The 25,523-nt window shown below is 41.3% G+C and overlaps 1 protein-coding gene across 11 annotated transcripts in view; it reads right to left on the bottom strand.

Annotated features, from left to right (window-relative positions):
- The window catches only part of PSD3 (pleckstrin and Sec7 domain containing 3), a 568,569-nt gene that overhangs the window by 387,747 nt on the left and 155,299 nt on the right, over nucleotides 1-25,523 (bottom strand). The window contains exon 1 of one of the 11 annotated variants that reach the window (XM_082374830.1): nucleotides 5,960-10,406. The exons of the other annotated variants lie outside the window; for them this stretch is intronic. Within the exon in view, the coding sequence (XP_082230956.1) occupies nucleotides 5,960-5,993 (34 nt within the window). The 5' untranslated portion in view covers nucleotides 5,994-10,406. Of the gene's footprint in view, nucleotides 1-5,959; nucleotides 10,407-25,523 lie in introns of those variants that run through there. 11 annotated transcript variants of the gene reach the window in all.

Here is a 25,523-nt window from a genome sequence, read left to right as displayed (position 1 = left end):
GTTACCCATTGATCATAGAAAATGCCCAGTTCATCAGCTTAACGCTTGAGAAAAGTTAGCTAGAAAAGAAGCTGGCTAATTCAAAATCTGTCGTGCTAGTAACTGGAAGCAAATGAGTTTCAGATTTCCTGGCAGCCCCTGTGGCCCTGCAATGCACAGGGTGATGTCCACGGAAGCGCTCTGAGCACCAGGAGCCCGGCTGAGCGAGCTGCCGCCTCTCCCTGTGTCACAAAGGCACAGCAGCCTGCCCTCACGCTCCCGTCCGCCTCTGCGCTCTCCACCTTGGTAGCTTACCGAAAACAACCACGGTAGGGCCTTTCTATATTTGTGAAAACTACTTCCAAGGAGATAATGGAGATGACGGGAGTGAGCTTTAATGTAACCATTTCCCCAGTGCAGCAGCAGGAACCCCAGCAAAGCCTCAGAGAGGACTGTACCATCCCGGGTGACATCAGAGGTGGGGCTGTCATCTCAGAATTATGCAGCATTTTCTCTGATGCAAGAAGGACACACGTGAAAGGAGATGGATGGGCTCCCTTTTAAAGGATTTAATTCTTGTGTTATTTAAACAGAAAAGGCAAAAGCAAATGTAACGTTGAACAACTCCTGTGGGAGGATCTCAATCCTGCTTTCCCGGTCCTCATCTCGTGGCTAAATGACGCTGCCAACTAAAGTCATTTTACTGACGACTGCATTACCATTCCTGCAATTAAATTCTTATTTAATGGGTAGTTGATATTACTTGGAAAATGTGACATGAAAAAATTCAAAGACATTAACATTTAGTTTTAAATATGATGACATAAACTTTTACATCACTAATGGTACCTCAGATGTATGCAACACCTTTCTACACAATCTCAATAAAAATACTAAATGTAAAAACTAATAGTTTTGTAGATGAGAAAAGTGAAGTGAAAAATAGCACAAGATGAAGAGCATAATGTAATATTGGTCATTAGTCTTAGTAATGGAGGTTAATACAAACATTGAAAATATCTCATCTTCTATAACCTTAATCTTCCAACCAGTATAAAAAGCAAAGGCCAATACAAAGCAATTGATGATTATTTTTATTCATTCCATATGCATTTACTGAGTACCTAACAGGTGTGAGATAATGTGCTGAGTTTAATTTGGAGTATACATTTCTCATAAATAATATAGCCAGAATAGATAATATTTATAAAATGCTTACTATGTGCCAGGCACCACACTAAGCAGCTTTATTGTATTAACTTATCTATTCCTACCAGCAGCCCTGTGGGATAGCTACCATAATTAACCCATTTTACAGATAAAACTACTGAAACACAAAAAGTATCTGACTTGTATGAGTTCACATGGCTAAAACTGGCACAGGCAGGATTCAAATACAGGCACTAAGGCTGCAAAGTCCACCCTCTCAGTCCGTAAAGCTACACTGACTCCTGGGGGCTTCCTTGTCAAGTAAAACAATTCCAAAGGAAGAATATAATTTTCAAAATTTGGAACCACAGCAAGTCAAAAATAGCAAGAAGATTCGCCCAAATATAAGAGGATAAAGGCAGAGAGTACACCTAGAGAAAGCATATGGAGATAGTGAAAATGACACCCAGGAGAGGAATTTCAGTGCTGACTGCTCCAGGGACCTTGGGCCAATGGCTTTAAATCTTTCAGCTTTAGTTTCCTTACTTCTGAGCTATAGATTTTTAAGTTATAAAAGCATGGTTAAAGCGCACAATCTAGACTTGTAGTCTGGGCTCCATCACTTTCCAATTATGTCCCTCAAGCAAGATTTAACCTCTGAGGGGCTCAATTTTCTCACCCAAAAAAAAATGAGGAAAACAATGAGGTTGTTCTGAGAATTAAATTAACTATTCATATAAATATATAAAGTACTCATACTAGCAACTAGTATACAATAGAAGCTCGAGATTATTATTATCGTTACTATAATCATCATTACTTTTAGCATTATTACGGCATTTTTAAACTACAACTGCCAGCTTCCTCCCTTTTCAAAAACTTCTCCAAGAAGAGCTGTGATTTTTCCAGAGTTGGTAGGAAAAGCAGAAAGGACAACCTTTGCTGGTGTCATACAAACATTAACCAACCCATGAATCACCAACTCCCTGTGAGATATAAGCTGAAGTTGTTGGGTGTGCTTTCCAAGAAAGCTCCTTACAAGGGGAAGAAACTCAAATATATGAATGAGGGTGCTGAATAAAGTTACTGCGATTATAAAAAGGCTACATAACTAAGATGATCCCCTTAAATGCGTCTACCAGTGACTGTGAGGAAATGAAACTGTCTCAACCACACAACTGTCTCATTTCCAAATGTCTAGCATTTCACATCAGGCTTTAATTAACAGTATCTTTGACTGACATCCTAAAACTCACCATTTTAAAAAGTAAAGCTTGAAAATAAATTTGTTACATATTCTCTAGTCTCTCATGTACACTATCTCTAAAAAATATACATACGGAAACAGCACCTGAGTCTACGACTGGGTTGGCAGTGCCATCCTGAAGTCTTTGACTGTCTGGTTTTGTTTTGTTTCTGAAATGTAATCTAATAAAGCTGCCATTATCCTTGAAAGACAGATAATATCAATAATATTCAGACGAGAGAACCATTAAAAAATTTACCAACCAATATTCTGTTTATATCTCTTCTGTAAAAGATAGTTTGTTTTTCTAGAAATATCACTGACAGATTGTACCAACCAAAAAAGCTACATTTATAAATTGTACTTTTTCATTAAAATTTAAGATCTTATAAACAAAAGTATACAACAGCCAACTGCAACCAATGTTTTTTTAATGAAGAAAGTATGAAATTTAAATTATAAAGTATTTTGAGTGTTAACATAAAGTTTGTATTGACTGTATCTTCTTATTTTCTGTGTTGATGCTCTGGCATTTGGGGCCTTGATCTTGGAGAGGCAGCCCCTCCCAGGGCTAGCTATTTCCTGAAGAGAGCAAAGGACTCCCCTGGGAGTACACTTCTGATGCACAAAACAACCAATCCAGAGCCACACCCCATGCATCTCCTTCCTCAACCTCTCCCACCTAAGCCAATATTCCCCGGCTCTAAATCACCCAAGGGCCTGGCATGGGACAACTAGGAACTACCCGTATAGACTTTAACCCTTGAAATTATTCAAACTATCCAATCCTAAACTTACGCAGGCATCTACCCTGCCTTATCCATTCCTTCCAGCAAAAAACCCATTAAAGGCTGGGCTGTGCTCTTCCCCACCCCCCTCCATCCCCATGTGGCCCTGCAGGTGTTTCTAGAGCTCTGTGAGTACAAACTTCTTTCTTCATGACAATTATTCCCATGTCTGTGTGACTTACCATACCTGATTAAAACAAATCCTAAATACAAATCTTGTAAGAAAGTTTTAAGAGAAATGAATAATTAATTATTCTTGAATAACAAAATTTCAAATCAGTAATGTATTTCTATACTTTACTGTCACTAGCACTGACAAGCTGTAGGTAATAAATTGCTATTTGATATAATGTGTTACTTCTCAAAAATTTCCAACAAAGTAATACAAACAGGCAAGCAAACTACTGTTATCCAATTTAGTACGAGATTTTAGAATTAAAAATATTTTACAAATAAAGACTGTATAATGCCAATTTTATCACAACATATGATATTTTATTATTTGCCTTTATTAATTACTAAATCCATGAGGAGACAACAAGATTATCACAAGAACTGGTAACAATAGTTCCTTATTTGAAATTGCTTTTATTGAGCAAATTTCAACAAAGAAGAAGCCAGTTTTCCTATCTCAAGTTATTTATTTTTTAATTCTGGTTCTTAGATGTTAAAAAACATACTCAGTGCCAATTTCAGGATTATAAAAATTTAGTTTTTACATATTAGTCTACTGTCTCTATTATAAGGTACATCTGAATGTTTAAGATTAACGTAGAAAACAGAATCCAGGAAGACATAACATGAAAATAAATCCAAGTGAGCAGAGAGGACAGGTGTGCACACCAAGACTAGAAATAATGACAGTTATGCCAGAGCTTTATACTCTGAACATCGTTTAAAAAAAAAAACAGGGCTTCCCTGGTGGCGCAGTGGTTGAGAGTCTGCCTGCCAATGCAGGGGACACGGGTTCGAGCCCTGGTCTGGGAGGATCCCACATGCCGCGGAGCAACTGGGCCCGTGAGCCACAATTACTGAGCCTGCGCGTTTGGAGCCTGTGCTCCACAACAAGAGAGGCCACTATAGTGAGAGGCCCGTGCACCGCGATGAAGAGTGGCCCCCGCTTGCCACAACTAGAGAAAGCCCTCGCACAGAAACGAAGACCCAACACAGCCATAAATAAATAAATAAATAAATTTAAAAAACAAAAAACAAAAATTCACTTGTAACTTATAAGAAATATATACATAGCCCTCCTAGTAAGCTTGTAGGGAAACATACCTTATAAAAAGTGTGTATGTCTGAAACCTCCTGTTCAGTAAAGATATAATTAAAAATCACCTACAAACTCTCCAGCTCTCCCAGGACTGCTTGGCAGGACGACCACAGTCGGTGGACCTGAGAGTCTGCATTGGTGAGGAGAGGGTGAGCCCCCTCAGAGTGCAGAACCACTGCACCTTCTCTGCGCTACAAACTGTGTGGGGAGGGCGGCGTGGAGACCTGGAGGAGGAGAGGCTGGGCAAGATGCTATTTACCTACCAGGCCTCCCTGTCACCCTCCAAGTCACTCCCCTCTGTGTTCCTGCTCCCCCACCAGCTGTGCTGACAAGGAAAGAGCAGGAAACAGACCTGCGGCAGGTCTTGTTGTCAGTCCCTGTTTACCCAGTGCTTACTACACAGCAGACACCCAATTAACTGTTTCATTTAACCCTTAAAATCTCCTAAGAAGTCAAGACCAGGTATACCTAAATATAAGGCAACCCAATGGACAAAAAGTCGTTGGCTACACTTTAAGGATGTAGATTAAATAATCAAATAGCTTCTCATAATATTTTATGTTAATTGTGTACATATATAAAAACACATACTACATAAAACAATAAAAATACTTGCTCTTATTGACTTAATTTCAGGGAATTATCTGAGTCAAGCTTTTCACATGCAATTGTCGTTAGAATCTTTGCTACCACTACAGTCTCATTTTCAGTTATATTACATCTTGGGTTCTGCTTTAAGTTGAGATACAGCAATTTTTAAATCTGTGTGATGCTGTAGCTGGAAATTCTATCCTAATGCACAGAATCCATTCAGGGCTACACTCACTGTCTGACCTTTAAAAGTCACCTTTAAAAGCCAGTTTACAGTGACATCCAACACCTACAACTCCAGGATCATTTCTTCAGGTATAATTACTAAATGGGTGTTAAATTTGTTTTCTCCTCTTTTTTTAAACCTGTTTTAGTGATCTCTGTAAGCATCCCAACTAGAATTATCTGTAGTTATTTCAAGCTAATACGTATTCTCCAAAAGTTCTTTTGTTATTCAAAAACAACCAAAGCATCCCTAATTCAGAAATGGTAAAAACTTGAATATAAAGCCACTCTTCCTTTTCTGATAATTTGAGGGTGTAGAGGATTTTTTTTAATTTTTTAAAATTTTACTGAAGTATAGTTGATTTACAATGCTGTGTTTAATTTCTGCTGTACAGCAAAGTAACTCAGTTATATGTATATGTATTCTTTTTCACATTCTTTTCCTTTATGGTTTAACACAGGCCACTGAATATAGTTCCCTGTGCTATACAGTAGGACCTTGTTGTTTATCCATCCTATTAGCAGTTTGCATCTGCTAATCCCAAACTCCCAGTCCTTCCCTCCCCCACTCCCCTGCCCCTTGGCAACCACAAGTCTGTTCTCTACACCTGTCTGTTTTTGTTTCGTAGATATGTTCATTTGTGTCGTTTTTTAGATTTCACATATAAGTAATATCATATGGTATTTGTCTTTCTCTTTCTGACTTACTTCGTTTAGTATGATAATCTCTAGGTCCATCCATGCTGCTGCAAATGGCATTATTTCATTCCTTCTTATGGCTGAGTAATATTCCATTCCATATGTACCACATCTTCTTTATCCATTCACCTGTCGATGGACATTTAGGTTGTTTCCATGTCTTAGCTATTGTAAATAGTGCTGCTATGAACATAGGAGTGCATGTATCTTTACAAATTATAGTTTTGTCTGGGTATATGCCCAGGAGTGGGATTGCTGGATCTACGGTAGCTCTGCTTTTAGTTTTCTGAGGAACCTCCATACTATTTTCCACAGTGGCTGCACCAATTTACATTCCCACCAACAGTGTAAGAGGGTTCTCGGGGTATAGAGAATATTAACTCCTTTTTTACAGATAGGAGCATAGAGAGAGTTTAAGCCACCTGGCCAACATACAATTAGAAGATAAGAAACATCCCTCAGATCAAATTAAAAACAAAAAAATAGAAGGAAAGGAATTTAGTTGGCAGCCCAAATGTGAGTGTAAGAAGAGCAGAAGGAGGGGCTTCCCTGGTGGCGCAGTGGTTGAGAATCCGCCTGCCAGTGCAGGGGACACGGGTTCGAGCCCTAGTCTGGGAAGATCCCACATGCCGCGGAGCAACTGGGCCCGTGAGCCACAACTACTGAGCCTGCGCGTCTGGAGCCTGTGCTCCACAACAAGAGAGGCCACGATAGTGAGAGGCCCGCGCATTGCAATGAAGAGTGGCCCCCGCTTGCCGCAACTAGAGAAAGCCCTCGCACAGAAACGAAGACCCAACACAGCCAAAAATAAATAATAAATAAATAATAAATTAATTAAAAAAAAAAAGAAGAAGAGCAGAAGGAAACAAAGCTTCTACTTCACACTGGGCTGTACTTCATTCCTGTCTTTTATTCTACCACAGTTTGGGAATTTAAACATTTTTCCCTTGTTGCGCATATTAACTTATTTACAATAATACTTATGTTATTGTTATTATATAAACCATGTAAACATCATTTATGATGAACATACAACATGCCATTTAGTAATATAATTCAGTTACTGTTGACTACTCTGGTTATTCCCAATATTATCTTAGGTAGATTCTTATATTGACCACTGGCTAATTAATATTATTCAGAATGTAATCAAACTATAAGCCCCACTGACCCAAAGGAAACCTCCACGAAGTAAATGATTTGTATCTGTTTTGTTCACTGCTGTACCCACATATCATTGAGATACCCAGGAAGCACAAATGTCAAACTGCAAAGTCAGGTTAAGATGGCATAAAACTCAGGTTGCATGTAACAGGCAAGGAGAATTTCTATGGTCAGTCGGGAAACTGCCATCCTCATGTATGGGGCCTGGGATGGAATCAGAACCCAAGGGTGCAAGGATAGCACTGGAGGAGAAAGAATGCTCCAGAGTCTTGGGCTAAAGGGGAGACCATACGCAAAGATAAAACTTGAAAGCAAATTCTAGGAGGAACTGAACCTTCCCCAAAGTAGAAAAGTCAATAATTATCCAAACGACATTTAAGTGGGCAACTGAAGTAGCCAGAGGGCCCTAGGATCTGTATTCATCAAGCCGATTTCTGGCTAGCCTTTAGTTAAATTAGGATTATAATTCTCTCTCCTATAAACTCCTTTATTTATTTGCCGTTTCTTTTTATTTTCTTTCTTTCAGTAAGAGATTCTGTTCATAAATTCTCACCTTGTATCAATCTATGCTACAGTAAAATGTAACGTTCCACCCCTTGGCAGGGAAGCAGGACCACATGGACTCTAGATCCAGCCCTAAGAGCAGAGCGAAGTCCCGTCAGTCAAGGGATGGACGGGTAGGAATTTCTTCTACAATCCCTCTCGTCCACTGGCTCGTGTGGCAATACGCTACCCTAGTCGTTGTTCTATCACTTCTGCCATTCTGCTGTTTCCCCGGCTTCTTGCATTTCTTCTGCCCTTAAATTACAGGTTGTCCCAAAAATTGATTAGTTCTCAGCTCACTGCTCTTCCCACTCTGTATTCTTCACCTTCTAAAATGCAAGAGCTTGGAAGAAACATCTATCACCCAACAGACAAACTGGTGTTGTGGCAAAAGTATTCTAAATGAGTTAATACACATAAAATACTTAAAACAGTGCCCAGCACTTAGGGAACAGTCAGTAAGATCTAGCTGATGTCACTACTACTACTACTGGGAATCGGCCTTTGTTCCATTATTTACCACGTGATTGGGACAAGTAATTTTGCCTTCCTGAGCCTCAGCTTTCACCTATTACTTTAAAAAATCTCACTAAAAGTCAACTTTTCCAGCCTTTTGTACTCACTAAAATAAAAATTTGCAATTAATTTTCAACATAATTTGAACAATTAATTACTGTAGGCGAATAAGATGTTTACCTCACAGGGCTGTTGTAAGATTAAACAGAGAACATTGCCTGAAAAGTTAACTGAAAACTACAAAATTGTATTTGAAAGGAAGGCTCTGCCCTGATCATTCCAGGTGCCCAGATCTGACATCTGCCCTGAGCTTCAGTCAACCTCACACTTCCATTGACTGGAAGTGCTCATCAGATGGAGACTACAATACAGGAAAAGGGAAAGATGTCAAGAATTTAGTTAATTCAGAAGAAAATGTAATTGGCCAGACCAGACCTCTGAGGCAAGGGTCTAGAGTTGGACTGGGATGACAGAACAAGGAGAAAAAACAAAGTAACTCTAGACCAGTTTGTATCCTTTAATTAGAAGCCTGAAGAAAGCCGAACAAAAAATAAATCTTACCAAGTTAAAGGTGTCAAGGCTACATTCCGATCTGTGCTGGCAAAAGAACCACCCAACTTATGATAATGACAACATAGTAAGAAAAAAATACAAAGTAAACCACAGCCAGAAGCAGCTCACATACAGTCTAATTAGCTCACCTCTGGTGGAGGTCTCAGCAGTCTAGAAGGGATGTGTGTCTCAGGAAGGGAAGATTCTGAGTTTTGTCTGAAGAACTAACTTGAGCCAACATGCTCAAGAGAGCCTCTGGGAACTGCCCCGTGCTTCTCCCACAGACAGTGATCAAGTCGCTGGCATTTACAAGCCATGTGCTACACATCCACATTATTTCACCATGCAACCCACCGCCGTCACTCTTGGAAGGCACTACCAGGAAGAAGAAAAACTGGACTAAAGAAACAGATTCTCTCTTTCCTGGGACCCTGTAGGGGGTGGTTCTGAGCAATTAAGGGCAGCCTACTCTCTGAACTGTGCCTACCATTCCCGGAAAGTTGGGTCTGGTCAGAGAAGCAGAAAAAAGCAAAGAGTCAATAACTTCTAACTACCTGACAGATGTACCATGTTACACACTCAACATGCCAAAACCACAGTGATGAACTTCCCTATAAAACTAGCTCCTATTTCAGATGCACCACTAACCCCTCGGGTCACTTCAGTGCCATACTTTAGATCCTCATATATTCCCTCGTATCTCCCCATATCGTCTCCAAGACTATTATTATTTTCTTAAGAGTCTCACGCATCTATCCCTCCATTTACATTCTTCTTATTACTATCTCTTCCTACAGTGGATACCATCTCTTCTCTAGCGTGCTTCAGGAATTAACTACTGGTCCTAAACAGCCTACCCACCTCAACACGAATTCATACCCTCCAATGGACTCCAGGCAACTTCACTAGATTAATCTTCCTAACACACTTTTCCGGTGGCATTGTTGTTACTACTGTCTACTATATGCCTTTTCTTCCCCCAAACAAAACAAAACGGAAATTTTAAATGGATCCCCAATGCAACTAAATTAAAGCTTAATTCTTTAACTCAGGAGTCACCAGACTTTTTCTGTAAAGGACCAAACCGTAAATATTTTAAGCTTCATGGGCCATAAAGTCGTGATGCAAACACTCAACTCTGCCACTGTAGCAAAAACCGTCAGAGACGATGATAAATTAACCCATGGCTGTGTCCCAATAAAACGCCATCTACAAAGACAAGAGATGAGAACAAGGGCCAGTTTGCCGACTCCTGCTTAACCCTGTCACTCAAGACCCTTAGCAATCTGGCCACTAACTACTCTCACCTTATTCCCATACTGCCATCTTGATGGCTCTGTATATTAGGTTTTTCTTTTCAAATATAACACTTACCAATTAAATTGAGAATGCTATAAGAAAAGTACTAGTTTTACAAATTAAAATACTGAGAGCAGAGTGGTTAAGCAGCTTGCAGCCAGGACTAGAAGCAGGGAAAGAGCCACTACCCACGGCTGCCTCTCCAGTGGTCAACTCAGTGTCCCCTTAAGGGGCAAAATCGCCTGTGGACCTTGCTTCAACCAGTTATTCCCTCCTTCCCAGACTCTGTCTTACCCATCTTTCATGTCCCCGCTCAAATCCCCCTTCTCATTGAAGGCCTGTATGCTTGACCCAACTCACAGTGACCGTTCCCTCCTTTCTACTCTTAAAACATGTATTGCCTGTACTTTTCTTTGGGTCCTATTTCATACTGGCTTCCCAACCTACTTCTTATGTTACATTTTCTGTAGACTAGACAAGTACCATAGTGTTCAGAAGTTAAAAGATATTCATTAATTCTTTACTAGGATGATGATGTTAACTTACAAGGTAATCCATGGATATATGAACCTAAAATAATTTTCATCACACCCCATATTTATAAAGATTATATCAAGTGGTCTCTGTACAGTAAATACGTCAATTTAACGGGGAAAGAAACTAAAAGTGTAAATTGATCCCTTTGACCTTTCTGGCATGGGGTACATCTTACAAAAACAATTATGACAATATATCAATAGATTCACTAATTCAAGTACTTAAAAGAGCTTACTTTATGGTAAACACCTCATTAATGTAGTTGATTTAGGGCAATAGTTGAATCTGTAGGACTAGGAAAATATAATCCTCAGAGAAGTGGTTCTTAACTTTTTTGGCATCATGGACCTCTTTGAGAAAGCTATGGATCCTCTCCCAATAAAAACATCCAGATAGGGGCTTCCCTGATGGCGCAGTGGTTTAGAATCCGCCTGCCAATGCAGGGGACATGGGTTCGATCACTGGCCCGGGAACATCCCACATGCCACGGAGCAACTAAGCCCATTTGCCACAACTACTGAAGCCCGCATGCCTAGAGCCCGTGCTCCGCATCAAGAGAAGCCACAGGAATAAGAAGCCTGCGCACCGCAACGAAGAGTAGCCCCCGCTCGCCACAACTAGAGAAAGCCCACGTGCAGCAGCAAGGACCCAACACAGCCAAAAAAAAAAAAAAAATTCCAGATAAATATTTACACAAACTTGCATTAAATGTCTGGGGGCTCACAGACGCTCTGAAGTTAAGAAACCCTCTCAGAGGGTCTCATGTTAAGCACTCACAGCCCTCACCTCACCTAAGAAGTCTTCCTTCTAATTCAAGTTATTCAAATAAATTTCAATGCACCAAAAGGATCTGGCAGCAATTTTTTTATTTTTACATTTTTATAGAGCAAACTCACACCCAAGTTAGAAGATGTCCAAGATCATAAACAGCGGAAATGGGTAAATTTATGGTTAAGAGCAGATGGGTGGGAGGGGAGAGGGGAAATATCAGCAATGACAGAGATTTCAATTTCACTTCACTGCCTGCAAGGAAAACTTGGTGGCCTGGACACACGTCCACGCTGGAGGAGCATCAGCCCGGGCTCCTAGGGCAGCACACGTCACCACGAGACCTCGCACAGCAGAAGTGGCAATTTCACATCCTAAAACACTCACGCTAAGAAAATCAGCATGAGCAACTAATTATAAAATGTCCTTTAAAACTCAAATTCAGGGGACTTCCCCGGTGGCGCAGTGGTTAAGAATCTGCCTGCCAATGCAGGGGACACGGGTTCGATCCCTAGTCCGGGAAGATCCCACATGCCGTGGAACAACTAAGCCTGTGTGCCACAGGTACTGAGCCTGCGCTCTAGGGCCCACGAGCCACAACTACTGAGCCCACGCACCACAACTGCTGAGGCCCACACGCCTAGAGCCTGTGCTCAGCAACAAGAGAAGCCACTGCAATGAGAAGCCCGGGCACCGCAACAAAGAATAGCCCCCGCTCGCCGCAACTCAAGAAAGCCCACGCACAGCAACGAAGACCCAACACAGCCATAAATAAATAAATTTTTTAAAATAAATAAAACTCAAATTAGGAAATAAAAATGAGTTCCTAAAATAAATACCAGTGGAGTAACACACACACACTGTGAATGCAACAGTACATAAGTGACAAACACAATAATATTAATGATACATACATAGTTGCTGAATTCTAATTCCCTTTCATTTAATCTTTTTATTTAAAACAAATTTGTTAAATGTATTGCTAAATTGGATTTAATTTTTATGTCTTTTGTGCTCAGCACATGACAATGAAAGCAAGATGTTACAAAAATCTAAATTTTAAGATTGAAAATAAAATGGTTAAAATCAAACTATCTATAGAAGTAACCCACTCTGATAAGTAAATTTATGAATATGGAATTTCAAAAACAGCCAAATTCCAATCAAGGTAACCAGGTATAGTCTCAGTCACATTTAGTGAAAGAAAAACCTGTAAATAAATTTGAGCCTTTCAGAATGACTGGTTCAATAACAGAGGCAGACTCTAAGGTACAGTGGGGACCCCCCAAAGAAAGGGGTCATCAATCAAACTGATAGGGATTAAATAAAGCTTCTCAGGACATACACTTCCAATGGCAACTTGCTGAACTGATTTAAGGCCTTCCACGATCACATCTCAATCCATTTCTCTACCTAAGCCAGTTTTCTGCCGTCCTCCACAACACCACTCTCATCTCCTCCTAGAACAGAACAGCCTCCCTATTCTTCCCATATATTCAAATACTACCTACCCTGCCAGGCACAGAACAAACGAGCATCCCTCCTAGAAGCCTCTGAGTGTGCCTTCATACCCTGCTGTGCTCTCCCTCTACTGTACCTAATATGATGACCACACACCCCTGACCTCCCAGGCTGCTTCTGATCTCAACAGTCTGTCTCCTGATAAGAACATATGTCTATCTCCATGCAGGATCATTAGCATGGAATTAGTCATCTGTTCATGAGACTTATACCAATTATCCGGCACTCAATCACACATCATCTTCTATTTAATGGCTCCTAGTATGAATGTTATCTTGCCTATAAGTTCATTAGTTTCTCATAAGCAGTGATTAGCAGAATCAGGTACATAGCAAATACTCAGTAACTATCTATAGAAATTAATTAAATGTATTAAACAAGAAAAACTTATTTCCTGCCCCTCTTCTTCTCCCCCACTATACCTAGATATAAGAACCAAACCTATACAAATCTCAGTTCCCCAAAAATTCTGGGGAACCTCCCACCACAAAAAAAAAAAAAAAAAAAAAGAATCTCTAATCATTTTTCCTTTAACCAGAAAATTAAAACACGTTCTTAATCTTCTTTCTTTCATTCTATTCATTTTGACCAGGACTAACTCAGAGTTCCCCATGCAGTTGTTCCAAGGACAGCGAAGGGGCCCAATTTAAGATATGTAACAATCTGTCATTGGAAGGGTGAGCTCTCTAAATTGCTTTTCCTGGTACAGCTGGATACTGCACTAAGTGGTCCCTACTCATTTGCTAGACCCCCTTTTAACCAACAGAAACATTTTTTAAACTAGTTTGCAATGTTCCTGGTGTACTGAAATAAAAGTTAAGATTTGACCCTGTCCTCAGTGACACCACTGTTTTTACCAGTGAAGTAAGGCTGGCTGCATACTTCAATATATGAACAGCCTAAGTACAACAAGGAACAGAAATTTTCAGGGAAGGCAGAGACAACGTAGCTATGTATGAAAGAGTGCTGGGTCTTGCTCACTGTTATTTTGCATCTTGCCAAGAAATCCTCTCTAATTCTACGATGTTGAATGCAAATAGAAATTTTAATTTATGTTTCAGTGTTTTATGTATTTTTTACTTCTGTCATCTTCCTCGCATTATAATTTCCCTCTGCTCGGATGTGGGAAGTGGGTTGTTGAAAGTTTCACTGCAAAGTAAAGGGGCAGCTGGGTGTTCTGATTACAGTGGGTAAAGAATTTAAATGCTTCAGTATTCGGAGACTCGGAGGACTGCCCATCTAGAGGCTGCTTTCCTCCTAATTTAATGGCCCTGTCGTCAGCACCCTAATGCTGTCAAGTGAAAGGAGCAGGTACTAAATAATCCGGTGCCTCAGGCCACACCTGCTTTCCCTGCCAAAGGAAAAATAACAAGGAGCTGCTGTGCTGATCAACATCCCTCAAGAAAGAATGAGCTGGATAAGACCTGGGAAATCAGATTGACCAACAGTTTAATTTTTTTTTTTAAGCAGAGAAATTGTGCCTTCAAATGATGTCTGACATAGAAGCCCAATATGTAAAACAGATAAAAGAGGGGGAGCCTTTAGTTGACTGAAGTGGGGCATGCATTCATACCACCATCTCCTCATTCCCCAACCCTCAGGGAGACACAAAGACCTTGGTTTAAAGATTTTTTTAAAAAGTGGAGCTAGGAAAGTCAAACAATTACTCAATATCATACTACCGATTAATGACCAAGTCAGAATTACAGCCCACTTTCATCTGAAGTTAGTAGGCTGGCAATTGGGGTACAGTGGCATCTCACTCTAATTCTTTGTGATGCTGTAGGATGTGGTGGGAAGACTTGGGCTCTGAAGTCACACTCGAGTGGACATGCCAGTTCCACGATTTACTTGCTATGTAACCTGAGGTTAAATTATTTAAACCTTACTGGTGACCTAGCATCAGAGGACTCTTCTGAGGTCTAAAGAATAGCTAACATAAAAATTTCCTAGCAGAGTATCTGTTATGTAGTAAGTGTGTGTGTGTATACACATATAAAATAAACAGAGAACTCAGGATTGAACCAAAAAATTAATAAAAATATCCCACTCACTTTGTCAGCCATAATTTAACACAGGACAAACAAATGCAACAACTAAAAAACTATCAGTTAAGAAACAGCCAATTTAGGACCTTCCACATTAGTCTTTCAATTATTACAACAGTAGTGACTTCTTCAGAAGTTTCTGCAAAATTTACGTATGAGAAAAAAGAACACTCCAGACTAGCTTTCATATATTATTTTAATGCATCTTATATTCAAGCATTGCAATTATCAGAGGCATACCAAAATGTCCATCTGAGAGTACAGAACATATGTCTGTTAACATTTCTAAAATAAATACCAGTGACAAATAACTGGTATGGTTAACATTAACCATACCAGTTAACTGGTTAACTGGTGTGGTTAACATTTCTATTTCAACAACATGAATGTTTTTGCCATGAAAATTCCAAATCTTTAATTTCATAACATCATAATGAGATTAAAGTATCACAGATTTAAGGCATACTTGTACACCACTGGAATTTTTATAAACCTTCAGATTAGAGTAAGCAGAAAGAACAAAAGTATATTAATTGACCTCCAAAACAAATGTAAAAGAAATGTGTAGCAGGAAAAGGAAACAGCACTTGACAATTTGAGAACCGCTACTAAAAAAGTGTTGCACACTCCGTCCACCAGAGGGAAGTGTTGTCTAACTATCAGCAGAACCTAAACAGAATTTTGTACAAAAAAAATTCGATTTGGCCAACCCAATAATTTCTTTCCAAGCTTTCAGGAAAAAAACATATATATACTTACTGAAGGAAAACGCAGAAATCTGTCATTAGGTATCTGTAAATCAGGTTAAAATGATATCATAAAAAACAGTACACCTTTCAAAATCACTTGTGCCTGTGAACTTGTCATACCTTTAGACATAGGACTGTCCTAAAAGGAACAAAAAAATCATCATGTTGGGACTTCCCTGGTGGCGCAGTAGTTCGGAATCCGCCTGCCAATGCAGGGGACATGGGTTCGAGCCCTGGTCCGGGAAGATCCCACTTGCCACGGAGCAACTAAGCCTGTGCGCCACGACTACTGAGCCTGCGCTCTAGAGCCCGCGAGCCACAACTACTGAACCCGCATGCCACAACTACTGAAGCCCACGCGCCTAGAGCCCGTGCTCCGCAACAAGAGAAGCCAACGCAATGAGAAGCCCGCGCACCGCAAAGAAGAGTAGCCCCCGCTCGACGCAACTAGAGAAAGCCCACGCGCAGCAACAAAGACCCAACACAGCCAAAAATAAATTAAAAAAAAAAAAAAAAGAAATCATCACGTCCAGCTCCACCTGACCAAGGCCGCTGCAGTCCTAAGCAGTCCCCCATCCTCACTCACAGCCTGATGCTAAAACTCAAAGAAGGGGATGAACAGTGGCAGCTGGGACCCTAATTTCATCACATTTTTTAAACCATTTCATGTTTCTCAAGGCACACTAGTCCTTGTATTAAATATCTACCCCTCTCTGCCCATTAAAAAACATTCTCACTTAGCAATAAATATATACAGAATTTTGGGCTTCCCTGGTGGTGCAGTGGTTGAGAATCTGCCTGCCAATGCAGGGGACACGGGTTCGAGCCCTGGTCTGGGAAGATCCCACATGCCACGGAGCAACTAGGCCCGTGCACCACAACTACTGAGCCTGTGCTCTAGAGCCCGTGAGCCACAACTACTGAGCCTGCGCGTCTGGAGCCTGTACTCTGCAACGGGAGAGGCCCACGCACCGCGATGAAGAGTGGCCCCCACTTGCCGCAACTGGAGAAAGCCCTCACACAGAAATGAAGACCCAACACAGCCATAAATAAATAAATAAATAAATAAAATTAAAAATTAAAAAAAAAAATATATATATATATATACAGAATTTTAGCTTGAGAGGCCTAGTTACTGTCCTATCACAATGACAAAAACCCAAAGTGGGCTGCCAAGGGGGAAGAGGGGGCACAGGATATGCAGACTCCACTCCTAGAGACCAGCTCAGCAGCCATCTACCCTGAGTGATTTTGACAGTCAATATCATTTTGGATCATGCTGTTGATCTAAACAACTTTACACATATACACACACCCGTATCTGATACATAAAGACAGAGATACCTAAACACACAAACATCTATTTCTCTATTTTACTGCATTCAATCACCTCTTAATTGCTAGACACTTCAGCCTTTATTTACTGGGCCCAATTATTCCCTTCTTATTACAATCTTTTCCCTCTTATTTCCCAATATCTTTCTGTTCTGCTTTTCCTTCTATCTCCCTGGCTGATCCTGCTGAATTCCTTTTAAACACCCTTTAAATATTTATCTTCTTCAAGGTGCCACTTGCAGTCTTCCCATGGTGCACATGTTCCCTGGGCAATGCATCCACTTCCAAAGTCTCTTCTCCCTGTAGGAGACCCACACACCCCCTGCCCACTGGACATCCCCACATGAATGTGCCAGTGTCCCAAACCCAGCATACTGGGCTGTCACCATTCTCCTTACCACCCCCAAACCTGCTCCTCCTTCCAACCTGTACCTTGTTGAAAGGCACCACCATCCAACCAGCTGCCCAAAGCAGAACCACCCTCAGTGCCTCCCTCTTTCCTCCTTTCCACACCCAATCAGGTGCCGAGAGCAGCACCTCCCTCTCTGCACTCTGCCTTCTTCCCTGTTGCCGCTGCCTCAGCCCCATCATCATCATGAGCCCCTTGCATCCCTGTACCACTCTCTGTGGCAATCACACAGGTGGTCTGAGCCCACTGCCCACCTCCCCTTCCTTACAAACAGAACTCCCAATTTTTAGCAGGGAACATAGCTAAAGATTACATTTTCTGCATTTTCCATGGCACCACACTATAAGCAATGAGCTGTAACTGAAAATGTTCTGTGGTAAGGATATTCTCCAAAATATCCTTAAAGTACAGATGGCACATGCCCCTTTGCCTTTCTGATTGCCCTCTTCCTCCTCTGTGCTCTGGGGAATTGGCTGGAACTCAACCAACCACATTAGAAGATGAGAAATGTTTAAAGGATGGCAGACCAAATAGCCCCAGGAGTGTGGCTCATTTGACACTGTAGAACCACCGTCCGAGCTCTCTATCATCTGTTTGGATTCCTTCCACGGAAGAGAAGAGTAAACTTGTATTTTCTTTAAGCCACAGGGGTGTGTGTGCACACGCATGTGAGCGTGTGTGCGCTGCGTGTGCGTGTGTGTGTGCCCATGTGCATGTGTGCGCTGTGTGTGCGTACGTGCGTGTGTGCATGTGTGTGCGCACGCGCACCTTCCTAACAAGGCACACTGCTTCCAATCTCACCTCTCCATAACTGCAATCCAATCTCCACACTGCTTTCAGACTGATTCCCTAAATCCCAAATATAAAGAATCAATCCATTATTTTAAAAAATCCAATGAAACACATACTCCTTAGCAGGGCACATAACACTGTGCACAGCCTGGCCCTTGCCTGGCCCGAGGCTTCTCCCTCACACCCACCCTCTACCCCCATTGACACCAGCTGTTCTGAACAACCCATGGTTTTCACAGCACCACAGCTTTACATATACTTCTTCCACTGTCTGAAACATCGGTCTTGCCAGCACCCATTCCACCTGAACCTCAAAAACTCTGCTCAGATAATCATCTCTCCTGGGAAGCTGTCCCAGCCTCCCAAAGCTCCCTGTTTTTATTTCTACTGTAGCAGGAATCACATAATGTTAGAACCATCACATTACTTGTCTGTTTCCCCAACCAGCCTTCGCAGTCACACTGTACACTGTTATCTCCACACCTCCAGCCTAGCAACTACAGGTATTCGCTGTATACTGAAAAAGTAAATACCCTCAGCAGTGCCTTCACTCATCTTGAAGCAAGTTGTGGCATCTGCTACCTGACATAAATGAAAACCCAGGCCTCTAGATTGTTTGCCCAGGCCTGTTGCTAGTACATCAGCATTTCCCTAACTGTGTTCCAATAACATCCATTTAGGGAATGTTAATAACGTTAATAACATGTGGGTTTCCAGCTACCCTCCACAACTTTCAGTTCCACCAACCCAACCAAGTCCCTCCCCCTCAGAAGACCTATCACCTCAGCGCCCTACCCCTGCCCCCATTCCCACCTCTCGTCCTTTCCACCCCAGCGCCAGCTCTCACCTGGGGAGGACTCCTACTCTCCTGTACTTCTAATAATCCTCTAAAATTTGGCTAAAGATCATCCTTAAACTCACCAGTCTCTACAATCTTCTCCATTCTCCTTTCTAAAAATAGAGGTTTTAGCTCTCAAAATATGTTAGCATCTGCCCCTTTCTTCCCGACATCTGAAGAGTACCTAGAGTGGGTCTGTTCTTCACCTGTCGATGTGCTCAGCTCCCTCAGAGCTCCCTCACGTGAAAGGAGCACCGGGGGAGCTCTCCCTGGGCTTCTCAGCAGTGTTTCCTCCACTGTTTCCAACAAGGCGACTGCTCTCATGATGCAGCAGGGGTCTCACTTCCCCACTCTCTCCCAGAAATCTCTGACCATCACCTCACAGGTCCTCAGGAAGGAGCCTGGCCTCTCCTGTTCTGCGTCCCTCAGACCACGCACGGCTGCCGCACCTACCCCTCCAAGCAGACTGCTGGTCTGAATCACCTGGGGGAGCTCATCACAGTAGATTTCTGGGTCACACACCAAAATCAGAATTACTGGGGTGAGGTGCAAGAGGCCACATTGTTTTTTCAGCTTTACTGAGGTATAACTGACAAATAAAACTCTAAGAATTTAAAGTGTATGAGGTGATGATCTGATATACATATACATTGTGAAAAGAAAAATCTGCATTTTTAATAAGCATCCCAAGCTTCCAAAGTGTCAATACATCTCTGCTGGCAGGGCAGGGGGGGAGCTGCCAGGATCCCCAGATGGTCACCTGCAGCCTGAAGCAGCTGCTTTCATTCACCCTAGTGTGCGATATGAAGAATATCATTTTCTAAGTATGCCATGAACTGGAAAAGGTTTGTAGAGTTCCTAGAATTTCCTAGAAAACCATTAAATTAGTACTTCCAGGGGAGGTTCACAATGATCATTTTCAAAACATCCACAGGTCAATGTGATGTGCACTGTTGGTTAAGAGCCATTGCTTTAAAACAGCAATTCTCAACTTTTTAAGAGCAAAAATACCTTTTCACAACAAATATTTGGCAATGTCTCCTTTATTATCCTGAAGTGAAATTCAAAGCTAAATATAAAAATCAAAACAATCAATATCAAAAAAAAAAAAAAAAAAACCAATATCATGACTTACTAAAGGTGTACTTTCAGTGGTTTACTAAACGTAACACAAAGGAGAAACAGAATTAAAATGCTCCTCATGACGTATGTGCTCAGGTTGTACCTACATGCAGCCTCACCCTGAAAGCTAGGCTCAAGCACAGACCGCAGGTGTGTTGAACTGACAACTCAACAGCACAGTCATTACCTTGTGGTAATGACTTTTGAAATGGTGAACAATTTTTCGTAAATTTCCAAACAAAAAGAAGTAGAATCTTCCCCTGATTCACATGGTAGTTATAGTTCTAGAAAATTCACTGATATTTAAAATGACAGGAAAAACCTTTTGGTTACATATCCTATGTCCAGATCGTTAGAAACATGTTCTTCCCCTACGAGAATGTCCAACAGGACACTCGAAGTCGTGAGCACTTGGGACAATTCTTCCTTGTGCAGTACTAGCCCATGCCCTACAGGATGCCTTGCCTCCCTGGCACTTACCCATTAAAGGCCAGTAGCCAGGCCTCACCCCCAGTCACTGTAACAATCAAAATCATCTCCACAAATTTCCAAAACCACTGCTTTAAAACAAGCATTCAACCTGCCCAAGCAATAAGAGCAGAGGCACTTGTATCAGGCTGCAATATCATATCCCCTTGTCTGCTGTATCTTCATTATAATGACTCCAGAATCTCTGCCTGATTCTACCTATACAATAATGTTTTCCAAAGCAAATATTTACGTGACTACTAGCATAACAGAAATTGCCGGTGAAATTCCACATGAGTGGATAAACATCACAGATATAGGAACCTCATAAATTCCTGAAAAACTAATAATGCACACTATTTTTTTAACAATCAAATCATGTTTTCGTACTGACATCACAATTTTAATTTCAGAGATGTCCTCTTAACTTATCTGATTGATCTTCAGCTGGGAGTGGTTCCTAAGCACTTCAGTTTCGAATGTCAGTAAAATACATCAAACTATAGTTCAAATGTATTAAAGGATCCCACAATGAATCCTGTTAGTATTAAAATAGTTTACAAATAGCTCAGGTAATTACCTTTTTAAATACAGAAGTTCTTAAGCCTGTATGTGCATCATAATCATCCCCTGGGGAGCTGCCTAAAAACTGAGAGATGCTTGGGTCCCTTGCCCACAGATTCTGATTGCATAGGCCTGGAGAAGGTGGGCCCAAGAATCTTTTTTATTTTAAAAGGTCTACAGGTGGTTCTCATGCTGGCAGGGGCAGATCCAGTTTTGTGGCTCCTGAAACTTACGAAATTTGGGATGCTCTCTTTAAGCGAAAGAAGAAAAAATTGCTAGGCCTCAGCAGGCCTTGGAAAGGTCCCAGGCATACTTCATGATATATCCACCTTTGGATGCTAGTCAGGGTTGCAAAGCAGGACATAATGAGAATCATTACTGGAAAACGTGTCAAAATAACAAGCCATACACTAGTACGACTTTAAAGCAGAGACCGTAAGCCCAAATGCCTACAAGCTTCAGGAGGTAACACAAACGGAAAGCAGGCAAAGTAGGAGCCTGCAGCACTTGAGTTCTATCTAGGGCCAGCTGCAACACGCACACGGTGGTGCACCCCAGATTTCCCCACAGAAGCTTGAAGTCTGGATTTTTACATGAAATCCCCCAATGTTTTTTTCAGGTTAGCTCAATTTTTCATTAAAACATTGGCCAGGTCAAATAAAACATGCATGCAAGATGCCAGTATATGACCTCTCCTTTACAAAATAAAAGGGAAAAGATACCTCCTACCTAAAAATAAAAGGAAACTTAAGACTGGATAGTTGATTTAGGAATGGTGAAGGGAGGCTCTGCTAAAAGCAGACTTTCTAAAGTAGTTCTGGGAGCTCCCTGGTGGCCTAGTGGTGAGGATTCTGGTCTTTTCACTGATGTGGCCAGGGTTCAATCCCTGGTCAGGGAAATGAGACCCTGCAAGCCACGCGGCGCCGCCAATGAAAGGAAAGGGGAAAAATAAAAAAAATTTAAAAAACAGGAAAAAAAAAAGTAGTTCTTACACCTGAAAATGAAAAATTCTTCTCAGGGACCCATCTTGAGGACCCAAATTTACTCTAAAACACCCTCATGGCACTCAAAGAGTTCTGTACGTCAAGGAAAGACTAGCTCTCCAATAAAAAACACATGAAGAAGAAAATCTTAAACAAAGCCTTGATAGCTGATATGTACATTAAAAAGTTTGACCTCAATTACATTTGGTGCCACAAGTTTCTGGAGATAAAAGCTCTCTATTCTAATTGAAATGCACTGTTGCAGTGCTGTTCCAAAGTTGATCTCAAAAAAGTCAAATCCTGCTCCTCAGCTTTCAACAGCTGCTTTAAAAAAAAAAAAAAAAAAGAACAGGAATTTTAGAAGTAAAAAGCATTTTTTTTTAATGGAGGGGAAATAATAATAAAAAAAAATAGAACATATATTTCCAGAGCTAAGGTATGACCCAAAGGGCTCACCAAGTGCACAGAAAGAACAATTAACGATGTGTCCCTCCTGATAGTTCAGAGGGCTGACGTGAGGAGACCTCAAAAGTGTCTAGAGAGAGCAGGTCCCGCACAAGGAAGCAAGCCTCAGAGTCACATCAGGATCAGTGGATGCCAAGGAAAGCGGGGTCGCCTTCAGAATTCTGAAGGGAACTGAGCTGGATCTAGACTCAGTTGCAGGGGGATGAGCAATGAAGCATACAAACAAAATGGTCGTTTCCAGACATACAAAGCTTTAGGAATGTTACCAACCCCAGAACCTCTCAGGAAGTATTACTAAAGGATAGATATACTCTAGAAAAAAAAAAAAGATTCCAAGAATGAGGCATGTAATCCAAGATACAGTACATCTAATCAAGAATGCAGTGAAAATTTCTGTCAAAGTCAAAGGGGAACAGCTGTACAGAGGCCTAGAAACTTACGGCACAACTGAGAACAGGTTGTCAGAAGGCTCTAAGAAAGCCTTCAAGATGAAAACAAACTGCCTGTTACAAATAATACAGTTAACCTCACTCCCTCTCCTCTCTGCTCTCCTTGACTGTATCACCCCTTGAGCAGCAGAGGTCATGGACATAGGACTCGCTTCTCTTTCACTTCAGCTCCAACTACACCACCTGGATTCTGCACGCTGTAAATGCTGATGCCAGGTTTTGAATTTTCAGAATCAATCTGTAGTAAAAGCACAAAAGATTTTGCTATCCTGTAGTTACAGAACAGTATATAAATGCCTCCAGCCTTGTAAAAGTAAAGGTGAGACGCAAGGAGGCCGAGTCAGGGGAAGGAAAGCTAGGCGGGCTGCAGGGGTGCTGCATTCTCATCTTACACAAGAGTGTCCTGAGATTTAACAACCCTAATGTAACCAAATAAAAAACTAAAAGCAAGAATACAACCTGTGGACCCGGCGGGGGAGGCGGTGAAAGTGAGCCAAATTCCTCATTTTTATTATAGAATACTTTTTTTGAATAAGTAAGAAATACAGGTGCAAGCATATTATCTATAAGGCAACTACCATTAAAGCTTAAAAAAAAAAAAGCAAAAGTAGAAGGAAAAAGAGTAGAAGAAAACAGCAACAGTCAAAAGTCATTGTCACTAGGGGAAGAAAGCGAGGAGGGGGACCCGCACATGGGCCATGCATACTTTAGTAACGGTTATATTTCTCAGATTATACATATTATTTTGATAATAAAAACTTAAAATTCATATTCATATTTAAAATAAAATTCATATTTAAAATAAAAAATAAATGCCTACATCTGGGGGAATAAAACCTAACCAGTGCATTTTCCCCTATTAAATGCGGTGCGGTGCTTTGTCTCAGACAGTAATATGAGGAAGAGGAGGTGACACCTGTACCATAGAGGAGACTTGGAATTGGAACAATCTTTGTTAAGCAATTTGTCAAACCAGGATTTTAGTTTTGTTCAACACTCTACCCCGAGACCTAGAACAATGCCTGGCAAAGAGTAACCGTCTGTATGTTTACAGAATAACAAAGAAACGTGCCTTTGGGGGATGGAACAGACAAACAGAAAAAAATCGGAAGTAAGCTTTGCCAAGATGAGAACATATTGCTTGGAATTACGAATGCTCGTTTTTTTCCTTCTTTTCACTTTTCTGCAGATAACATTTGAAAAGCAGGGAAAAAAAAAAAAAAAAAAAGCAGGGATCAGAAAAAAGTTCATCAGCCCCCACCAAAAGTAAAATTAACCCAACCATTGTGCTTTTCTAAATTTCCCTATTTATATTTTTCATTTTCTATAAGTTATTTTTTTTGTTCATATATGCATGTTCTCTACTTCATACTTTCCTCTTTTATCATAATGGTTCCCTCTTTTATCTTTTAAACAAACCTATTATAGTTTCAGAATATTCTACTATCTCTGGCTCTGTGGGTCTTGATTTCCCTGCTTGCTGTGTATGCTGACCTTCCCTCCCATGGAAGCTCCTTCCTTTTTGCAGTTTATACCACTTTATTGTGAGCTTGTCCATTTTAGGGTCACTGATTTATTCATTAATATGAGAGTCTTCTATGTCCTGAGCTGTGAAAGGGCCCCTCTGGGCGGTTTTGCATGTACTTCAGCAGTAACTTGTGGCGTTTCACCAGCCCAGCACGTTTGTGTCAGTTTCCAGGTGTCACGAGACAATACACTTGGACGTCTACCCCATCTGGGTTGCAGGCTGGGGCTTTAATTCCACACGAGTGACTCTGCCCATCAGAGCTCTGGAAAACCAGTTCATCAACCGCCAACCCCCCACCTCTTCCCTGGCCTCCACCTGACTTGAAAGCATCTACACTACATGCCCTTGGACAATTTCTTCAATACTGCTGAAGCTTATTTCCTTACCTACTTATCTCAAAGTTTAAAAATCAGTAGAGAAGGTAGGAGTGAGATTCTGTAAACTTCCAAGAGCTAATACGAGAAGTCAGTTCCCCTTCTCAGGATACCACGGGCCCTTCGCTCCCTCACACGCTTCCACAAGTCATGTGTCCTCCCCACAAGCCAAGGAACAGTCTCACTCTTCTTCAAAGACTTTCTCAAGCATTTCTTCCCTCTGGATTTTCCCCCCAAAGACATACCAACCTCAGCCATCTGATACTGCCTTAGGGACACTTCAAAGAATGTACTTCCCCAAAATGAAGCCTCCTCCTGTTAGAGTAGACGCCATCTGACTAGCTGAGAGAAGCCAGCAGCCTCAGTGCAACAGCCAGGAGAGAAAACGAGGGGCAAGGGGCAAGTCTGGGAGGTGTTGCTTCACAGGTGGCCCCAGGTGGGCTCCTGTGGCACCTCTTTTTTATCTCTCTGTAGTTCAATGCAGCTCCACAAATATTCCAACGGCTGATCAGAATGGAAGAGGGGAACCTCTGGTAACTCGCCTCCCCG

The sequence above is a fragment of the Balaenoptera borealis genome, assembly GCF_965194805.1.
Source record: "Balaenoptera borealis genome assembly, chromosome: 21".
NCBI lineage: Eukaryota > Metazoa > Chordata > Mammalia > Artiodactyla > Balaenopteridae > Balaenoptera > Balaenoptera borealis.
This window is presented reverse-complemented; position numbering and strand designations above follow the sequence as displayed.